This window comes from Cervus elaphus, chromosome 33 (assembly GCF_910594005.1).
Source record: "Cervus elaphus chromosome 33, mCerEla1.1, whole genome shotgun sequence".
Classification (NCBI taxonomy): Eukaryota; Metazoa; Chordata; class Mammalia; order Artiodactyla; family Cervidae; genus Cervus; species Cervus elaphus.
This window is the reverse complement of record NC_057847.1, coordinates 27,222,289-27,244,064: the sequence shown is the minus strand read 5'-3', so window position 1 is coordinate 27,244,064 and position 21,776 is coordinate 27,222,289. Positions and strand designations below refer to the sequence as shown.

General features: G+C 41.5%; 1 protein-coding gene across 3 annotated transcripts in view; it reads left to right on the top strand.

Annotated features, from left to right (window-relative positions):
- Positions 1–2,314: 2,314 nt before the first annotated feature.
- RAPGEF4 (Rap guanine nucleotide exchange factor 4) overlaps positions 2,315–21,776 on the top strand; it is a 315,899-nt gene continuing 296,437 nt past the window's right edge. For 2 of the 3 annotated variants that reach the window (XM_043894163.1, XM_043894162.1), the window contains exon 1: positions 2,315–2,518. In XM_043894163.1, the coding sequence (XP_043750098.1) occupies positions 2,454–2,518 (65 nt within the window). In that variant the 5' untranslated portion in view covers positions 2,315–2,453. The remainder of the gene's footprint in view (positions 2,519–21,776) is intronic. The other variant, XM_043894169.1, reaches the window with a different exon arrangement.

Below are 21,776 nucleotides of genomic sequence, written 5' to 3'. Positions count from 1 at the left end.
GTGCCATGGCTGTGGAATCAGACAGACCCAAATCCGATTCAAGGCCTCCTGCTCCAGTAGCTGGAGTCTCACCAGCAAGGTATGAGCCCCTCAAGGCTCAGTGTCCCAGGGAGTATATTGCAGTGGCTGGAACCTATGTCCAGGGATGGATAGGGACACGTGCCTGTTCTGGGAAGTCAGTGATTCTTGGTGCGCCTTTGAAAGGATATTCTTTGAATGATTGTTTAATTTCTATTTAGAGTAAAGGCAGGGTCCCCGCAGGGCAAAACAAAGGCCTTGCAGTTCATCAGACCACAATCCTTAACAATCATAATAGGGGCCTTGGGCTTTCCCTCCCACTCCAAGTGGCTCATCAACATCTTCTTTCCAAGCCAGTCAACACTCTCCCTGGAAGTACTGATAAACAATTTTCTCCAGTTCATTGCATTTTCAAAGATGTTTGTCTCTCCTTGTGGAGTAACCCTGACATCTGTCCTTCTGACTGCTTCATAGAATGTTTCGAAGATTAAATGAGGTAACACATGTAGAGAACTCTGCACAGCACCTGATACTCAGCGGATGTTCAATAAATGATGACTATTATTAGTATCACAGCTAAAAATTATAGCAACTCCAAGCCTCCAGTAATGACAGGTCATGCGCAGTCCTTTTTGCCTCTAGCTCCTTACCTTTAAATATTCTCTGAGTAAAGGCATTTTGAGAAAGCATTTGGTGACCTTGGAATGTTCTCAAGAGCTCTCTGATGCCTTTATAAGTAAGTCTTAATAAATATAGGAGACTCATCTCCTTCTTCATATCTCTGTTATGAAAAAAAGCAACAATAAAAATACCTTTGGCATAGTATAACATTGTATAGTATAACATTTTAAATGTTATTTACCTTAAACCCAGTAGAAATCAACAGGATGGAGGTTACCTGGGGGACAAGCACTGAACCAGGCAATGTTGCTGAGGGCGCAGAGTTAGGTCTGAAATCAGATCCTGGCAAGGGAGCAGAGGGGAAATGGAGCTTCTTTGGAGGAGTTTTATTGGGATAAAATGCACCTGCTTTTATTAGGATGCCAGAATGCACCTGCTGTTTCATTCTCTCCAGTCTCCTTGAACATCCTTTGAGCAGGGGAATGAGAGGAGTGTAGGAGAGAAAAAAAATAACACAGTGAGGTTAGCAACGCCCTGTCTCCTTCCTCATTGTCTGTTTCCAAATGCACACCATCAGTATCAAAACACTGCTTGGTAGTAGTCTAAAAGGTTTAACTTGCCCCCAAATTCCTAAGCAACCACTGGTGTGGAATTTGATTTTTGACAGAGTGCAACTGAACTTCAAAGCCTATCATTTATTTTGTACACCTACCAGAGACAGGTGTAGTGACCATCCCTTCCACACTCCAGACACAGAACGAAGGACACATGGGGCCAACCACTCAGGTTACCCCAAGGGCGGTGGGAACTTGGTCCCCGAGGCGAACCACAGTTCTGCTGTGGCCCCACTGCTCGCCATTCTTAATTGTGTGCTTGCGTGTGTTCCATTGAGTAGGTGATGAGAGCCCCAGCAAGTGCAAGGTTCAAGGCCGGAAACTTCAGTTTTTCAACCCTTCAGTCATGCCTTGAAGAAAGAAATGACAACCCACTCCAGTATTCTTGCCTGGAAAATCCCATGGCCAGAGAAGCCTCGTGGGCTACAGTCCATGGTGTCCAAAAGAGTCGGACACAACTTAGTGATTAAACAACAGCAGTCACACTGGTCACCATTCTGGGCCCTGGCCTGTGGGCTTCCAGCCGTGTCTGCACTGCCTCTCCGTTCCAACCCAGGCCTCCCTCAGCCTCCCAGGGGAAACTGAGACGCTGAGGGTGTTTCCAGGCCAAGTCAGATAGTCCTCCTCTCCATCCCTTTTTGAAGGAGAAACAGCAAAGGTGAGCAGGAAAGCGCCAGCAAGTTTTGACAGCTGCTGAGGGAGACTAATGGGTTTCTAAGGAAACAGAGAGGCAGCAGCCATTTTAGTGGCATTTACTGTATGAAAAATATATAGACATTGACATCCGTCCCCGTCCCCCCCACCCCCACCCGCGGCGCCTTCCTTCCCTCCCCACCTCGGAGGCCCCGAGGTGAGGGGTGCGGCCCAGGTTTCCCGGAGACGCAGCAGCCACCTGTCGCAGGTGGCCTGCCACCCGGGGTCGCCCCCCGACCCCCTCCCCGCAGCGGGCGGGCCCGCGGGACTCCCCACCCCCGGGCGCCGCAGTGCAGCGCGGTCCCCGCGGCCCGCCCCTCGGGTCCCCTCCCTTGCTGGCCCCCCGCCCGGCGGGCCGCGGGGAGGGCGGGCGCGTCGCCGCGGCGCTGGGCGCGAGGCGGGCGGGGAGGAGCGGGTCCGCGCGGCTGGCGAGGCGCGGGCGAGGCGCAGGCAGAGCGAGCGCGGGAGGTCGCCGCAGCCTGGGGACACCGCGCGCCGCTGCCCATCATGGTCGCTGCGCACGCTGCCCATTCTTCCTCCTCGGCCGAGTGGATCGCCTGCCTGGATAAAAGGTAGCCGGGGAAGCGCCCCTGCCGGCCGGGGCTCTGCGCGCTGTCTCTGCCCGGAGACCGCCGCGGGGACGCCCGCCGGGGCCGCGGGAGGAGGGCCCCCGAGCCGGGAGGGAGCGGAGGATCCGCGCCTGGGACCGGGGGACGCAGACCTCGGTCTCTCATGGGGCACCTGGTGCGCGAGATTTTCACACGTGGTGGAGAAATTGCGGCGCAGTGGGGGGAGCCCCTGCCCCTCCAGGTCCCCCTCGCCCCTCCTTCAAGGTCTCCTTGCCCCCTGCCCGTCTCGACTCCCGGCTCGGCGCTCGGGTCGGGGGTTTATTTTCCTAGGCATCACCGGAGAGACTAGAATCCTACCTTCTTCTGGCTGTTTGGATCCTTAGGGGTAAATAAGTTTCAAGGAGGGTGGGTGGAGAGGCAGGTGCAGAGTAACGTGCTTTTTTTTTTTGTTCCTGAAAGCCAAGTGTGAAGGACCCAGTTGAGCTGTCAAATGCTTCTGAAATTCTCAGCTTCTGCCCCCGCAGTCGCTCGCTCAAGGTCTGTGATAGGAAGGTCACGCGGGAGACTGCTTTCGTCTTAATACCCTACCCTCTCGGGGAAGAGACCCTTACTCTAAAAAAATTAAAACCGTGAAGCACTGTAACTCCCGACGACAGCCCTGTGTAAGGAGGGTGCAGTGTGTAACAGCGGACTGCAGTTGTTTGCAGGCTCTGACAGCATAATTTTCTGTTTGTCCAGATTGTGGGTTTAGCAGTAAACATTACCCAGTATGTTAGCAATTAGTTTATTACCCTGATTAAAAGGTGATGCATCTGAACTTTTAAGAACTGGGTAAGAAATCTTGCGGAGTGAACTGCCTCTGATTTTTCCAGTTTGATGCAGCAGGGCAGTGATTCATGTCTTGCAGTTATCTGCATGACATCTCTATTTGCATTTGGGGGAAATATTTTGCACTCTGCCATATTGAAATTTTTACAATTAGCAGATTCATAACCAGATCAAACTTGAAAATCTTAAGTGTGACGTGCTCTGCATACTTTTCTAGATAGGCCTTTGTTAAAAAAATTAAATAATTTGAGAAAAACTAAATGTGGCTCATTTGAATAACTTAATATATATGAGAAATAATTTTACCTTTCAATTACCACACAGTAGCAAGATTTTTTGGCAGGCATTGCCCTATTTACGTTTAAGATGATATGTGCTAATATTAAAAGAGTTGTGTGCAATAAATAGTAAGAGAATTGAAGTGACGTTTAAATCACTGAGAATTATGTAGAGAAACTAAGTGAAGAACCTGCTAATGTGATAAGTAATCTAAATTTAATAGTTTAGGAAAGACAGATTATCAAAGAAGAGAAAATCAAGCTCTTGTCCTTATAAATAATGGTGCTTCCTCATGAGTAAATTGTTTAGATAATAGACTGCATATTTCCATTTGCAGAAATTCATGGCATGCCATTTTTTGAACAGTCAGTAATTCACTGGCAACCCTCTAGTCATTAAGTACTTATGGCAAAAATCATAGAACAGTACTAACACAAGTGGGGCATGTTTGACTCTTTCTTTTCATAATGTGTATTTGCCCAAATGATTTTTGTTTGGAATGGATTTTTAGAACATAGTGTCACAATCTAATCTGGTACTACAGAATGTTCAAGGGTGGAGTTGAGGGTAGAGTCATACATAGATATCAAGCCTAATTTTCCTGGAGTGCAAGAGAGTAGACAGATCAATTTAAGATTTAACCCTTAATCAAATTAAGTGTTTTAGGCCTAGAGCTATCACCAATCACAAGCTCTGATCTTGGACATGTCACTTTTATTTCCTTGAGTGACTGAAAAATGAGGCTAACGCTATCTGTCTTACCAAGGATTAGTGGGCCAAATGGAAAAAAAAATCGTGAAAGTAATGTGAAAACTGTGAGGTGCTATGTGAGCATATTATTTTGTAGTGTTAAGAGAACCTTGCATTTTCCATGGTGTTATTGCTAGAATTTCTTTGAAGAAGAGTTTAAGAGTGGCAGTCTCTTGATAAGAGGGCCTTGAAATACTTGTTTTGAAGTGATTTTTTTTTTTTTTTTAATTTTTAAAAATCTAAGCATTTTTACTTAGATTGTCTGCTGACTTTTTAGGGGAGGAGGGAGATTAAGGATGCTGATGGAAGTTGGCTGGGGAAGCCCCCGAAGTCATTCCTTTTGGGACACTGCCCTTAATATTTCTGAGAAATGCAATCTTGATGCTCTATTCCAGGCACTGTGTTGGGCATGGGGGAGGCAGGGAAAAAAAAGAAAAGATGAAAGTTGTTTATTGACTTAGTAGGGTGGGCAGGTGGGGGTGGGATAGTTACATAAACAAGCAAATGCAATGCAGTCATAAGTGCTTTAATGGAGAGGTATGAAATGCTTTGGGGATGCAGAGGAGAGCCTCAGCAGATCTGTCACGGATGCTTCCTGCAGGTTCCTGTCCTTGGAGGTTGAGGGGAGTTTTCTCAGGCAGAAAATTCTGGGAGCAGTGTGAACAAGGACACTTAGGTGTGGCAGATAAATATGCTCATTTCGTCTCAACCACAAATTCCTCTTGTGACCAAATCAAGAGTATAAGAACATATGCTCTGCTTTTCTTGATTATGGACTTCTTGATTATGGACTTCTGCAAGCACACATATAAGCAAAGAGGAAATGGTACAGTGATCCTTGATGTCCTGTCTGGGGAAATGATGCTGGGACCTTTTCCACAGCTGGGAAATATAGTTTAGATATATGTATCATGCAAGTGTCAACTGTTGTAGACAGCTAAAAAAAGAGCAACAGCAGATTGAAAATAAAAAGGGGAGTTAAAGTAGAAAGTCTGCCGAAGTAAAGGATGTGTAATGAAAGTTGAAACGAACAATCAAAAAGACAGGAAAATAATTTGTTAAGTGTGCCTAGGAAGTTGTCATAGATAGGTAATGCTCTATAAGCTTATGTATGGGGAGGGAGGTTAAAAATATGTAGATATGTGGTTTAGGTTGAAGAAACAAAATCTAAAGCTTTTGATATATCACTCATCCAAGTTCTTGGACTATGGGACCGCTCAGAAGGTGAGAGTGTATGAATACTAATTTTAAAATCAGAAAGCCATTGAACATTTGGATGAATAAAAATACCTTGAAAAAAGTCTCAACAGAAAACATTGTCAAAGCAAAAAAAGCTTAGCACTGCCTCATTTATCTTACAAATTTTTTTTGAGCAGGGATGGTAACTAGAAATGTATTACACAGAACCCCACTATTTGGGATTTAAGATATGTAAAATATCTTTTTATAAAAGGTATTTTATATGCAAAATACCTTTTAAGAATGTGTTGACCATTTTTAAAAATATTAGTGAAAATATTTTTCCCACAGGATTGTAAGTTTTGCCACTTGTGAATTTAAGAACCATTATAGATCATAATTCTCATGGTTGGTAAGGGCGTGTTATGAAGGGACCACACACATTCACAGTACGTATAGTCACAGTATAGTGAATTGTTGCCAGTATTCATCACTGTGGAGCTGGAGTTGGCAAACTATGGCCCATGGGCCAGATCTGGCAGCTGCTTATGTGTCTCCTGAGCTAAGAATGTTTTTTACATTTCTGAGTGGTTGTAAATAAACCACAAGATTAATCTTTTGTGACCCATGAAATTTATATGAAATTCAAATGTCAATGTCCACAAGCAAAGTTTTACTGGAATATAGCCATACTCATTTGGCTACATGTTGTTTATGGCTGCTTTCACAGTACGATAGCAGGGCACTGTGTGGCTCACAGATTTTGAAGTATTTGCTCTGTGGATATTTGAAGAAAAAGTTTGCCATCCCCTGTTACAGGTCAAAGAATCTACCTAAGTGATTAACAGAGAAATCACTGGAGATGAAAGTTGTTCCTTGTCTGGGAAGGAGTTGATGATGTTTGGTTTCTTGTCCTTCAGTTAAAAGTGTAGTGTGGAGGGAGGTCCCTGGTTGATTAAATTATTTGTGGACCACCTAAGCAGAAAAGAAAGTTAATATAGTATAAGTATGTGAAAAAAGGTTGTCATCTTTCAAAATAGCCGAAGAATTTTTAAAATTATTAATTTTTCATTAAAAAAATGCCCCTTACATAGTTCTCTGCATCTGACTTGATTCCTAAATAGATGTTGAGTTAGCTATTTTTGATGGGGTTGAATGAGAGTGAAAGAAATCAAGAAGCAAATTTGTTAAAAAACAAGAATGCTTTTTAGCAGACATGGTGAAAGAGGATGACTCAGCTATCAAAGAAGCATCAGACATGGTCCCAGCCTTAAGGAATCTAGAAGATCAAAGAAGCATGCAGAGCAGAAGGGTGGGGAAGGCTGGTGTCTACCTAGGCAGGTCCCAAGGGTTGGCATTACCCAGGATTCAGGGCTGGTCTTACAATCTTGAAATTCTGACTTGTCAGCACATCAAGAATTAATACTTTTTTTTCAGGGATAGATATATAGGCACCAAACTCTCAGAACCTGTAAAAACCAGAAAGTTTATTAATTTGATAATTCCAGTAGTCATGTATGGATGTGAGAGTTGGACTATAAAGAAAGCTGAGCACCAAAGAATTGATGCTTTTGATCTGTTGTGTTGGAGAAGACTTTTGAAAGTTTCTTGGACTTCAAGGAGATCCAACCAGTCAATCCTAAAGGAAATCAGTCCTGTATATTCATGGGAAGAACTGATGCTGAAACTGAAACTCCAATACTTTGGCCACCTGATGAGAAGAACTGACTCACTTGAAAAGAACCTGATGCTGGGAAAGATTGAAGGCGGGAGGAGAAGGGGATGACAGAGGATGAGATGGTTGGATGGCGTCACTGACTCAATAGACATGAGTTTGAGCAAGCTCCGGGAGTTGGTGATGGACAGGGAGGCCTGGCGTGCTGCCTAGCTTGCCTAGGCCCAGCTTTGCCTCTCACTGTAAATGCACAACATGGCCTTCTAATAGCAAAGCTGCCAGGAGATCAGGACACTTACAACTTCTGGCCAGCTCATCCTCTTCCTAGAGCAACAGAGCTTGGGAATTGAATTATAATCAGAAGATAGTTCTGGGAATTCTTCAGGGCAGTTTGGTCATCACCTCTTCCAGTTAGAGGATCTTCTGAGTGCTCCCATGGGACACTTTGTTACACTTTGTCTAACAAAGTAATAGTACAACTCAGGCTTCATCACAATTGCCTATCTACTCCTTTCTGTGCATCTCTTGGTGTTGTATTGTATTGCTATGTTGTATTGTAGCCATCATTTTATCTTCAGCTTCAGGGCAGCTCCCTAATTGTAGAAAGTACTTTTGGGACCAGGGTGAGATGTCCAGAGGCATCTTCTTCCTCAGGGATGAAGTAACCTCTGCTACCTTTAGGGCAAGTCCTCACACTGGGCCCCTCTGCCGTAGAAAGGGCTTCACTGGGCACCAGCATCTGCCTCTGCTTTTCTCTTACTTTCTTGCTATAATGTGAATCACTTAAAAAAAATGACATGGCATGGCATAGCTCTATTCTAATTTTTATTTTTGAAGTTTATTATGGAAAATTTCAACGTATGTAAAAGAAGAGAGAATAGTATAATAATTCTCTTGTTCTACCCCTTTGCCTCCAACAGTCATCAACTCACATTCAATCTTCTTTTATTTATACCCACTTGTCCCCCAGTCCTGTGGCCACTGATGAGTTTTCCAAATTTGCTGACATATTGAGTGCAGCACTTTCACAGCATCATCTTCTAGAATTTGAAATAGCTCAACTGAAATTCCATCACCTCCACTAGCTTTGTTTGTAGTCATGCTTCCTAAGGCCCACTTGACTTCACATTCCAGGATGTCTGGCTCTAGGTGAGTGATCACACCATCGTGATTATCTGGGATGTGAAGATCTTTTTGGTATAGTTCTTCTGTGTATTCTTGCCACCTCTTCTTAATATCTTCTGCTTCTGTTAGTTCGATACCATTTCTGTCCTTTATCGAACCCATCTTTGCATGAAATGTTCCCTTGGTATCTCTAATTTTCTTGAAGAGCTCTCTAGTCTTTCCAATTCTATTGTTTTCCTCTATTTTTTTGTGATTGATTGCTGAGGAAGGCATTCTTATCTCTCCTTGCTATTTTTTGGAACTCTGCATTCAAATGGGAATATCTTTCCTTTTCTCCTTTGCTTTTCGCTTCTCTTCTTCTCACGGCTATTTGTAAGGCCTCCTCAGAGAGCCGTTTTGCTTTTTTGCATTTCTTTTTCTTGGGGATGGTCTTGATCCCTGTCTCCTATACAATGTCACAAACCTTCTTCCATAGTTCATCAGGCACTCTATCAGATCTAGTCCCTTAAGTCTATTTCTCACTTCCGCAGTATAATCATAAGGGATTTGATTTAAACCATACCTGAATGGTCTGTGGTTTTCCCCACGTTCTTCAATTTAAGTCTGAATTTGGCAATAAGGAGTTCATGATCTGAGTCACAGTCAGCTCCTGGTCTTGTTTTTGCTGACTGTATAGAGCTTCTCCATCTTTGGCTGCAAAGAATATAATCAATCTGATTTTGGTATTGGCCATCTGGTGATGTCCATGTGTAGAGTCTTCTCTTGTGTTGTTGGAAAAGGGTGTTTGCTATGACCAGTGCATTCTCTTGGCAAAACTCTATTAGCCTTTGCCCTGCTTCATTCCGTACTCCAAGGCCAAATTTGCCTGTTACTTCAGGTGTTTTCTTGACGTCCTACTTTTGCATTCCAGTACCCTGTAATGAAAAGGACATGTTTTTTGGGTATCAGTTCTAAAAGGTCTTGTAGGTCTTCAAGAACCATTCAACATCAGCTTCTTCAGCATTACTGGTCTGGGCATAGACTTGACTTACCATGATATTGAATGGTTTGCCTTGGAAATGAAGAGAGATCATTCTGTCATTTTTGACATTGCATCCAAGTACTGCATTTCGGACTCTTTTGTTGACTATGATGGCTACTCCATTTCTTCTAAGAGATTCCTGCCCACAGTAGTAGATAGGATGGTCATCTGAGTTAAATTCACCCATTCCAGTCCATTTTAGTTTGTTGATTCCTAGAATGTCGACCTTCACTCTTGCCTTCTCCTGTTTGACCACTTCCAATTTGCCTGGGTTCATGGGCCTAATATTCCAGGTTCCTGTGCAATATTGCTCTTTACAGCATTGGACCTTGCTTCTGTCACCAGTCCCATCCACAACTGGGTGTTATTTTTGCTTTGGTTCCATCATTTCATTCTTTCTGGAGTTATTTCTCCACTGATCTCCAGTAGCATATTGGGCACCTACCGACCTAGGGGGTTCCTCTTTCAATGTCCTATCTTTTTGCCTTTTCCTACTGTTCATGGGGATCTCAAGGCAAGAATACTGAAGTGGTTTGCCATTCCCTTCTCCAGTGGACCACATTCTGTCAGACCTCCCAACCATGACCCGTCTGTCTTGGGTGGCCCCACATGGCATGGCTTAGTTTCACTGAGTTAGACAAGGCTGTGGTCCATGTGATCAGACTGGCTAGTCATCTGTGATTGTGGTTTCAGTCTGTCTGCCCTCTGATGCCCTCTCTCAGCGTCTACCATCTTACTTGGGTTCCTCTTACCTTGGACGTGGGGTATCTCCCCTCGGCTGCTCCCTCCTCTGCTGTGCAGCTGCCTCTCTGTGCTCCAGACGTTCAAGCTAGTTTTAGAAAAGGCCAAGGAACCAGAGATCAAATTGCCAACATCCACTGGATTATTGAAAAAGCAAGAGAGTTCCAGAAAAACATCTATTTCTGCTTTATTGACTATGCCAAAGCCTTTGACTGTGTGGATCACAAAAAACTGTGGAAAACTCTGAAAGAGATGGGAGTACCAGACCACCTGACCTGCCTCTTGAGAAACCTATATGCAGGTCAGGAAGCAACAGTTAGAACTGGACATGGAGCGACAGACTGGTTCCAAATAGGGAAAGGAGTACGTCAAGGCTGTATATTGTCACCCTGCTTATTTAACTTATATGCAGAATACATCTGAGAAACGCTGGGCTGGGGGAAGCACAAGCTGGAATCAAGATTGCCGGGAGAAGTATCAATAACCTCAGATATGCAGATAACAGCACCCTTATGGCAGAAAGTGAAGAAGAACTAAAGAGTCTCTTGATGAAAGTGAAAGAGGAGAGTGAAAAAGTTGGCTTAAAGTTCAACATTCAGGAAACTAAGATCATGGCATCTGGTCCCATCACTTCATGGCAAATAGATGGGGAAACAGTGGAAACAGTGGCTGACTTTATTTTTCTGGGCTCCAAAAATCACTGCAGATGGTGACTACAGCCATGAAATTAAAAGACGCTTACTCCTTGAAAGGAAAGTTATGACCAACCTAGACAGCATATTAAAAAGCAGAGACATTACTTTGCCAACAAAGGTCCGTCTAGTCAAGGCTATGGTTTTTCCAATAGTCACGTTTGGATGTGAGAGTTGGACTATAAAGAAAGTTGAGTGCCGAAGAATTGATGCTTTTGAACTGTGGTGTTGGAGAAGACTCTTGAGAGTCCCTTGGACTGCAAGGAGATCCAACCAGTCCATCCTAAAAGAGATCAGTCCTGAGTGTTCATTGGAAGGACTGATGTTGAAGCTGCAACTCCAATACTTTGGCCACCTGATGCGAAGAGCTGACTCATTTGAGAAGACCCTGATGCTGGGAAAGATTGAGGGCAGGAGGAGAAGGGGATGACAGAGGATGAGATGGTTGGATGGCATCACTGACTCAATGGACATGAGTTTGGGTAAACTCTGGGAAATGGTGATGGACAGGGAGGCCTGGCGTGCTGCGATTCATGGGGTCGCAGAGATTCATGGAGACACGACTGAGCTACTGAACTGAACTGAACTGTCCCCCACCACTCCTAGGATTATTTTATCACAAGTCCCATATAGTATCATTTTATCTGTAAATATTTACATATATATCTCTAGTACCTAAGGACTCCAAGTATATTGTCACATATTTTAAAATTTGACATTAATATCCTAATATAATCAAATATCCCATCAAAGTACAGACTTTTCCATTTATCTCATGACTTTTTCTTTTTTAGAGTTTGTTTTTATTTGGATCCAAATAAATTGTATTTAGTTGATATGTATCTAGGTCTTTTTTAATCTCTGGATTTTCCCTATAGCTCTCTCTTTTTATTCCTTGTAATACATTTGTTGAAGAAACAGGTAGATTTTTACAGTCTGAATTTTAGTTTTACCTTCATGGCATCTTTTAATATGTCCCTTTGGCCCCTGTATTTCCTATAAATTGGTATTTGGCTCTAGGGCTTGATCAGTTTTATTAACTGATTTGATTTTTTTTGACAACAGTCTTTCACAGAAGGGTTATATACTTGCATTATGAGTTGCATGTCAAGTGATCTCCTTTTGTGATGTTAGCAGATATACTGTTTTTGAAATTTAAATGCTTGGCCACTATCTTATCTACAACTTCTTGAGGGACATCTCATGGTAGCTCCAAAACATGGGAGTGTATGTGTGGAATATTTAGAGGACATCATACCCTCATGTGTAATCAGGATTAAGTTCTGTGGTGCTGATTCTACCTGTGCTTTTAGGATTTAGGTAAGGAAAGGTTCAATCAGAACTGGACTCCCTCAGATCAGAGGCATATGGGGAATGGTGTGCTCACAAAGCAGTAGGCCTGATAAAAAGATACCTGGTCCATCTCACCCTGGTCCTACAGTCTGGTCTCCTGAACATAGACTGGAAGCCTTAAAGAGTCATCAGGGAGAGTCGTGCTCAGCAAAGCAAATTTGTCTTGTCTTAGTTTGGCTTCCCCCAAATGGGCTTCATGCTCCTCCAGTGAGGCTAGGATGGGCAGATGCTCTTTAGTTCGAATTTTCCATGTGCTTATAACATTTCATAGCCCTTCCAGAGTAGCTGCTTCTTATCTTGTTTTGTCTCCCTAAACCCAAGGCAGCTACTTTCTCTTTAGATAGATTCAGATCCATTTTTATGCACTTGAATGGTGGCAGTGAAGAGTGAGATTTTCTTCCAGTATTTTAATTCATGGGCTTCTCAGGTTGCTCGGTGGTAAAGAAACTGCCTGCCAATGCAGGAGACGTGGGCTCGATCCCTGACTTGGGGAGACCCCCTGGAGAAAGAAATGGCAACCCACTCCAATATTCTTGCCTGGGAAATCCCATGGACAGAGGAGCCTGGTGGGCTACAGTCCATGGGGTTGCAAAAGAATCGGACACGACTTAGCTACTAAACAAACCACCTTTAATTCAAAATTGAAGGAAAGAAAAAGGAGAGACTGTCTTGGGAAAACTGAGAGACTGAGGAAAGAGAAAGAGGATAGAACTGAGTGGGTGGGGAGGAGGACAGGGAAAGACCCAATCAAACATAGGAAAGCAAACAATCTGACTGGCTGGAGGCGAGGCACTGGGTACTGTGTTTACTCAGCTGCATCCATGTGCATTACTTGCTTTCCCTTTATGGGCAGAAAAACAAAGCCCCATAACTACCCTGTTTTCTCATCATGCACACTCTTCTTGGAGCACCAATCCATTCCTGTGTTTTAACTGTGCAGATTGCATACATTCTGTACCCTTGGTCTGTCTTCTAGACTAGATGCCCTTTTGTTTCCCTGTTGGATATTCCCATATAAAATATCCCATTAATAATCTGGGGCAGATATTGTTTTCCTTCACCTACTTCTGCTAGAGAGGTTAGAAAAAAACAAAACACTTATCTTTGCAGCCTCCCTAGAGCCTTGATGCCCATGGGATACACTTCTGGCCAATAAGGCATTGTAAAACCCTGATAGAGGCTTCTAGGATAGCTTTTGCCTTCTGATGAAAGATACAGATGTGTGTGACATTCCTTTGTTCTCTTCCTTCTGCCTGAAATTACTACCTTGGGCCCATGGTAACCATACTATAATGCCAGAAGGAAGGGCCAGGATAAGCATAGACTTCAGTTCTGACTTTGTACAGCTGCTGAATTTAAATCGATAGTTGCCTACCTTCAGCTTTTTTGTTTTGTGTAGAAAAACGTACTGTACCTTTGGAAACCACTCTGTTAGGTTTTCTATCATTTGCTGCCAAAACTATCCTTAGCCTAACAGGTTGATTTTCAGCTTGTCTAAAACTGATTTCATCTTTCTTAACTCTCTTCTCCATCAGTTTCTCCTCCTTGCTTTTCTGTTTTACTAATGAAACTATCATTCTCAAAACTTTGCATTACCTGCGTCTTGCATTTCCTTTGCCCCTTGTTATACCTAACCAGTCACCAGTTCTTCTCTTGGACTTTGGATTCTACTGCTTTGTTTTAGGACCTTACCATCTGGATCTGGATCTTCTCATTGTTTCCTTATCCAATCTGGAAAATACGATATTTTTGGTTTAACCTTGTTTTAAGGTCTGCCAGACCTGGATTCAAATTTTGCCACTTCCAACCCTGTAGCCCTGTGATCTTGGTGAAATTAATTTTTCTGAACCTCTGTTTCCAAAGTATCAGATGAGGCTACAAATACATACTGTAGCAGTTGTGTTGAGGTTTGTGGCTAATACAAGTGTAGCTGCATGCTCTCCTCTAAGTAGAAAGTTTAATGTAGGGGTTAAGAGTTTGGGAGACATACTGTTTGTGCTCAAATCCAGTTTTGATTTTATTAATGGTGTAACTTTAGGACAGTTATTCAGTTTTAGTAGTTGTTTTGTAGATTCCTCAGAATTTTTATCTAGACAATCTTATTGTCTGTGAATACTGGTAGTTTTACTTAGTCTTTCTGATCTTTATGTCTTTTATTATGTATTTTTCTTGCTTTGTTGCATTGGCTAGGATTACCAGGACAAAGTTGAATACAAGGGGTAAGAATGGATTTCCTTGAACCAGGAAACATTTCCTTTTTCTCTATTTCCTTTATTTTTAAAAGAGTGGTATAATATTGATGTTGTGCTTCCCAGGTGGCACTAGCTAAAAAAAAAACTGCCTGCCAGTGGAGGAGAAACAAGAGACATGGGTTTGATCCTTGAGTAGCGAAGATCCCTGGAGAAGGAAATGGCAACCCGCTCCAGGATTCTTGCCTGGAGAATCCCATGGACAGAGGAGCCTGGTAGGCTATAGCTCATAGGGTTGCAAAGAGTCAGACACGACTGAAGCAACTTAGCATGCATGCATATTGATATTACTTCCTCTTAAAATGTTTTATAGATGTCTTCTGACTGGGAGTAGTCTTTGTGGGAAGCTTTTTGGTGACAAATCCAATCTCTTTAATAGGTAGAAGACTACTCATGTTTTCTGTTTCTTTTGTGTCCATTTTGATAAGCTGTTTCAAGGAGTATGTCCATTTCATCTAAGTTATCAAACTTATGGGCATAGAGTTGTTCCTAGTATTCTCTTATTATCCTTTTAATGTCCTTAGGATATATAGTGAGGTTTCTTCCTTCATATCTCATATTAGTGTATTTTTGTCTGCTCTCTCTTTTCCATGACTGACTTTGCTAGGAGCTTCTCAATTTGTTAATCTTTTAAAGGAACCAATTTTTAGTGGATTTTCTCTATTATTTGAGAAATTCAATGATTTGTGCTTTTTTCCTCCTTTTATCCTACTTACTTTGGGTTTAACTTGCTCTCTTTTTCTGGCTTTTTAAAAAGGAAACTTAGATAATTAATTTTCAGCTTTTCTTCTTTTCTAATATGGTCATTAAAACTGTGATTTCTCATGGTCAGCCCAAAAAAGGAAGCATAGTTATTTCATTATTCAGTATTTACAAATGAAAATTATTTCTGCCAGAGAAGAACAACTAATAAGTAAGTATATTACAACAATATAATAAGTAAGTATGGCTTCCTCAGTGGCTCAGATGGTAAAGAATCTGCCTGCAATGCAGAGATCTGGGTTCAATCCCTGGGTTGGAAAGATCCCCTGGAGAAGGAAATGGCAACCCACTCCAGTATTCTTGCCTGGAAAATCCCATGGATGGAGGAGCCTGGCAGACTACAGTCTATGGGGTCGCAAAGAGTTGGACATGACTGAGCAACTAACACTTTCACTTTCGTATTACATAGGATGATACTGGAACCTGTTATCTCCTCAATCTCGTGGAGAAGATACTGTGCAGTGTGATGAACAATATCCTCCACAACATCCCGATAGTGAATTCAGTAATGTGTTTCATAGGGCTCTCAATATATCTTGATAGCATAATGCCAAAGGGACATTAAAGGAGAATATTTCTCTGAGGGAGCCAATATACAGCTTTTTGATTGTTTAAAACTTCCCAGGTGACACTAGTGGTAAATAATCCGCCTGCAATACAGGAGACGTAAGAGAAATGGGTTCAGTCCCTGGGTTGGGAAGATCCCCTGGAGAAGGGCATGGCAATCCACTCCAATATTCTTACCTGGAAAATCCCAGGGACAGAGGAGCCTGGCAGGCTACAGTCCATAGGGTTGCAAAGACTTGGACACAACTAAAGCGACTTAGCACACACAGTTTAATACCAGGATAGATTTTAAGCTGTTTTAAAAATAGGTGGAGTACATCTCTTTCAGAAAATTTTCCATAAATATTGTTTTTTCACATCTAATGATAATTAATAACATTGGATACCAATGACTTTGAAGTAATATTTTTCAGTAGATACCTAGAGTACTGCTATTATGTATTATTGGTTAAATGGAGAGTTTTATGACTTTGGACTTAGCCAAACATGGAGGATAATTACATCCTCATTTGATAGCCAAACAAAACTGTATGTCCTAATGGTGGTCCCGCCCTTCTCTGTGAAGTTGTAGCGGCAACGGTGTATTCTCAAGGAGGAATGTTGGTGCCTCTTTAAAACACAAATGGTGGTCAAGAGCCTGGCTCTGTAATTGTTACCATGGAAACCAAGGAACATGTGTTAATCATGCTGAAGCATTCTTAAAATGAGTAATACATCAAAAAAAAAAAAGTGGGGTTATATGTATATGTGGGCTTCCCTGATAGCTCAGTTCATGAAGCATACAGCAATGCAGGAGACCCCATGGACTATATGGGGTATATGTATGCAAAGAGTCAGACATGACTGAGTGACTTTCACTTTCACATGTATATGTATGACTGATTCACTTTGCTCTACAGCAGAAATTGGCATAGTAATGTAAAGCAACTATATGTCAAAAATAATTTAAAAATGAGTCATATAATTTTATGAAAAGATTTTATGGAATAAAATTGTAAAATGTAAGCATATTAATTATGATCAGTTGCTCAATAGGATTATTACCAATAAATTGGTTGAAAGTTCAAGAGCCTCTCTCCTGTTTAATTAAATGGAGAAGTACTTTTAAAAGCCCTTGTTCTTGTTCAATCCCAAAGTTATGTCTGAGTCTTTGTGACCCTATGGACTACAGCATGCCAGGCTTCCCTGTCCATCACCATTTCCCAGAGTTTGTTCAAACTCATACCCATTGAGTTGGTGATGCCATCCAACCATCTAATTCTCTGTCACCCTCTACTTCTCCTGCTCTCAATCTTTCCCAGCATCAGGGTCTTTTACAATGTGTTGACTCATTGCATCAGGTGGCCAAAGTATTGAAGCTTCAGCTTCAGCATCAGTCCTTCCAATGAATATTCAGGGTTGATTTCTTTTAGGATTAACTGGTTTGATCTGCTTGCTGTCCAAGGGCCTCTCAAGAGTCCTCTCTAGCTCCACAGTTCAAAAACATGAATTCTTCAGTGCTCAGCCTTATTTATGGTCCAACTCTCACATCCATACATGACTACTGGAAAAACCATAGTTTCAATATGGACCTTTGTTGGCAAAGTGAAATCTCTGCTTTTTAATACTCTGTCTAGGTTTGTCATAGCTTTTCTTCCAAGGAGCAAGCATCTTTTAATTCTGTGGCTGTAGTCCCTGTCTGCAGTGATTTTGGAGCCTAAGAAAATAAAATCTGCCACTGTTTCCACTTTTTCCCCATCTATTTGCCATGAAGTGATGGGACTGGATGCCATGATATTAGTTTTTTGAATGTTGACTTTTATGCCATCTTTTTCACTCTCCTCTTTCACCCCCATCAAGCAGCTCTTTAGTTCCCCTTCACTTTCTGCGATTAGAGTTGTATCATCTGTGTTTCTGAGGTTGTTGATATTTTTCCTGGCATCTTGATCCCAGCCTGTGATTCATCCAGTCCAGCATTTCACATGATGTATTCTGCATATAAGTTAAATAAGCAGGGTGACAATATACAACCTTGATGTACTCCTTTCCCAGTTTGGAACCAGTCCATTCCATGTCTGGTTCTAACTGTTGCTTCTTGATCTGCATACAGGTTTCTCAGGAGGCAGGTGGTCTGGTATTCCCATCTCTTAGAATTTTATAGTTTGTTGTGATCCACACAGTCAAAGGCTTTAGTGTAGTCAATGAAGCAGAAGTAGATGTTTTTCTGAAATTCCCTTGCTTTTTCTATGATCCAACAGGTGTTGGCAATTTGACCTCTGGTTCCTCTGCCTTTTCTAAATCCAGCTTATACATCTGGAATTTCTTGGTATACATACTGTTGAAGCCTGGCTTGAAGGACTTTGAGCATTACTTTGCTGACATGTGAAATGAGTGCAAAGGCCCTTAGAAAAGGGTTAATTGTTAGACATGTTAAAAACAAATAAAAAGCCTTTGTTGGGAAGTTGACATTGCTTGGAACTTGATAATTTGATTCTTGATATTGTATGTGGCATTTCAATTCTGTTTAAACCTCAAATGAAGATATTAATGTCTTCCCTGGTGTTCACGCTTTGACAGCCTTTTTCTTCTAGTCATTGATTGATTTACTTATTGAACATGTTATAGAAACAAGTTGAGTTCCTAAACTTTAGATGTTCTCTTTATAAACTCTTTAAACAGCCTTGAGATAGAGGAAAGTTCTATCTCTAGTGTCCCTCGCCACTCCTTTGTCACTCTGCCAGCTTTTTCTTTTTCCCTGTTAATGCTCCTTTCCTCCTTCCTCAGCCCAGATGTGTTCTGTAGGAAAAAGATATGATTTTAGTCCTCTCCTTTTCTACTATTCATTCATTCATTCAGGGATTTTACTCTCCACTTTCCATGTGCCAGACATTCTTATTGGGGATAGGTTAGTAAGAAAATCTGACATGAACTCTGACCTCATGAATTTAAATATTCATTGGGAAGATATTAATTAATTCAACCAGTCCTTCAAAAAGCTATTGATATCTGTTGAGTACTTGCTATGTGCTGGATACTGTTCTAGGCAGTAAGGAATACAGTGGTGAAGAAAACAGGAGAAGTTAGGTGGTAAAAAAGGTTGTTAGGCCAAAGGTAAGCGGATAAGGAGTGCTGGGGTAGGGTGACAGACAATTCTATATTACAGTGTCAGAAAGTGGTTAGACTAACGCAGGAAAACAAAGTAGAGAGCAGGGCAAGAAATTGAGGGCGCTGGCATTTTAGGGAGGGTGGGCAGGCTTTTGTAAAAGTCAGATATGATCAAAGGTCTTTAATGAACCAAGAGATCATGTAGTATGGATTTAAATCAGTGTAATCCATTCTTTACTAAACAGGTGGTTGGTGGCTGAGGTATTGTAGAGAACATGGGTCAGGCTAGTGCCTGTGATGAGGGCAGAGGCTGAATATATGTGATAGTGCTCTTTTGTTTGGTTATGAGGCATTATTTTGTGAAAGTAACTGTAAGAGAGAGAGAGAGATATATATATACACATACATATATATACATACATATACATATATATACTATCATCTCTGGCCCCTGTTCCTGGCACTGAGCTCCTAAAACTCATCATTTCCTGAGTGATAAAAACATTAAGAGCATCTATTCTCCTATTATTTGTCTTTGACCCTGTGTCTGACATAGGGCTCCTGAAACCCTTGTAAATTCCTAAGTGATCAAAGTACTAACAGCATCTTCTGTCCTAAAGAAGCAACTCTGGATGGGCTCCTAGATGGGATCTGGTCACCAGAAAGACCAAGCCATGATTAGAAGCTTAGAATTTTCAGCCCCACCCCCTCCATCCTCCAGGGAGGGGAGAGGCTCTGGAAATGGATTTAATAATTGACCATGGCTAATGTTAGGAAGCTTCATAAAATTCCAGTAGTGGGGGATTCAAACATATCCACATGGGAGCATGACACACCTCACCTCCATGGGGACCTTCCAGACTGTGCCCTATGTACCTCTTTATCTGGCAGTTCATCTATATCCTGCGTCATATTCTTTAATAAGCTGTTAAGTGTTTCCCTGAGTTCAGTGAGTTCCTCTAATTAATTGAACCCAAGGAGAAGGTAGTTGGCACCTCTGACCTATACCTTGATTGGTCAAAAGCAAAAGTGATAACCTGAGTTTGCCACTGGCATCTGGAGGAGTGGTGGGGGAGCCCAGTCTTGAGGGACTGAACCCTGACCTGTGAAATCTGACCCTGTCTCCAGGTAGATAGTGTCAGAATTGAGCTAAATTGTAGGATATCCACCTATTATTGGAGACTTGCTTGCTGTTTTGGTGAAACCCACCCCACCACGCAGGGTGACCAGAATTGTCAGAAGTGAAGCATTCCACGTGAGTGTTAAACGAAAACCACAGGAGAGAGAAACATGGCAGCGAAGAAGGACAAAAGCTGAGTTTTTCATTTATAGAACCTATAGCATATTATTGCTTTTGTTGATGTAATAGACAAAGGTTATTTCAGAGAATGGTGGAAGGAATGAATCCTGAAATTTTGGTTTGTCCTTCAAATATTACTACTTAAAGATGTTTAAAATGCTCTTCACTTTCATTCTTCATTATAATAATTGTTGAGAGAAAAAAAAAGAAAGCTGTCCCTAGAGAACTGATGAGCTGCATACAAATCAGGAAAAGTACTCTCATTTAAATGAGTTTCTAAAGAAGCTGTGGGTGTACTTTTGACCATGGATGTTGATGGCTGACTCACGGTGGTATCAACATCGCATCCTACTCATGAACTTTTGAGTTTCATATTTAGCCAGTTTAGTTTCATCAGTGGTGAATTCGCTTGGTACCTCTGTGGGGTCTGTGTTCTCTGACAGCAGGCCTTTCCGAAAAATGCACCTCTCAGAGCAAGATAATGTCCTGAGTACCTATAAACTCCAGGGATTTTTCATGTTGAGGATTTGTTCACTATCCTAAGGAACTTTTCTATTCTTAGTCTATCATTTGCCTTTTGATAATATTTTTGTATTGATTCTTACATTTTCCTCATCAACTCACTAGATGACATAGCAAATGTAAATATAGATATAAATGTAAATATAGATGATATATTTTGTCATGTCAGAAATTAAAGACAACTTGAGAGTAGTTAAGTGTCTGCTGATGTTAAGGTACCGTGCGTGCAGTAGACTCATTGTAAAATCTTCCTTGGTGGTATTTGAAGACCTGATTTGTGATCGTTAGAGCCATCTAATCAGTAACAAAGTTTTACATTTTATTTGTAGAAAATACTTAGACCAGGAGTCCCTGTTTAATTATCTAGGTTATCAGAGCATAATTGGGGAGCCCCCTATTGATACAAAAATGTGCAATTACAGAGAATACCAATGGGATCATATAAAAAGGCAGCTTTACTCTGAGGCAGATCTCCGAAGCATGGCCAAACTTAGAGACCAACTGGTTGACTGGGAAGAGAATACAATTTTATTGTGCTCTTTAATCTTCTGTACGTTATCAGCTTGTGAATGCACCTTATCTTTTCCTCAATTGAGTTTTACATTATCTCTATTGCTTTGCTTCTACCTTTTCAGCACTTCTTAGGATATTTATCTTAACAAACTTAGAGGTTCATTTTAGAGTTCAACATTCAACAGAGTATGGATATTAAAGTAAATCTCATTTTAAAAACACCTTTTGTATTTAGATGGTTAATTTTTTCTTCTTTGGTCTCTATCATTAGAAGTCCTAATCCAGAATATCCACAGGAGAAACAGGCAATGACACTGCCCCTCACAGAAGCTTACAGAAATCAAAAGTGGATGTTACTTAAGCTTGATATTGTTTGGGTTTACCTGAAAGAGAACTGTAAAGCAGTCAAATTGCAAAATTGAAATAATTAAAGAATTTGTATGCTTTATTCATCACTTTTAGGGAAGGAGTATAGGTATTAGGGAGAGTGAACGGTAATGAAGTAAAACAAGAGGATGGAATAATTTTTTCAATGCTGGAAAATTAGCTAAAAGGGAGCTTCTCTTCTTTCCATTTTAGTTTGGCTAACCTTGATTTTCTTTTATTTATTTGCCTACTATT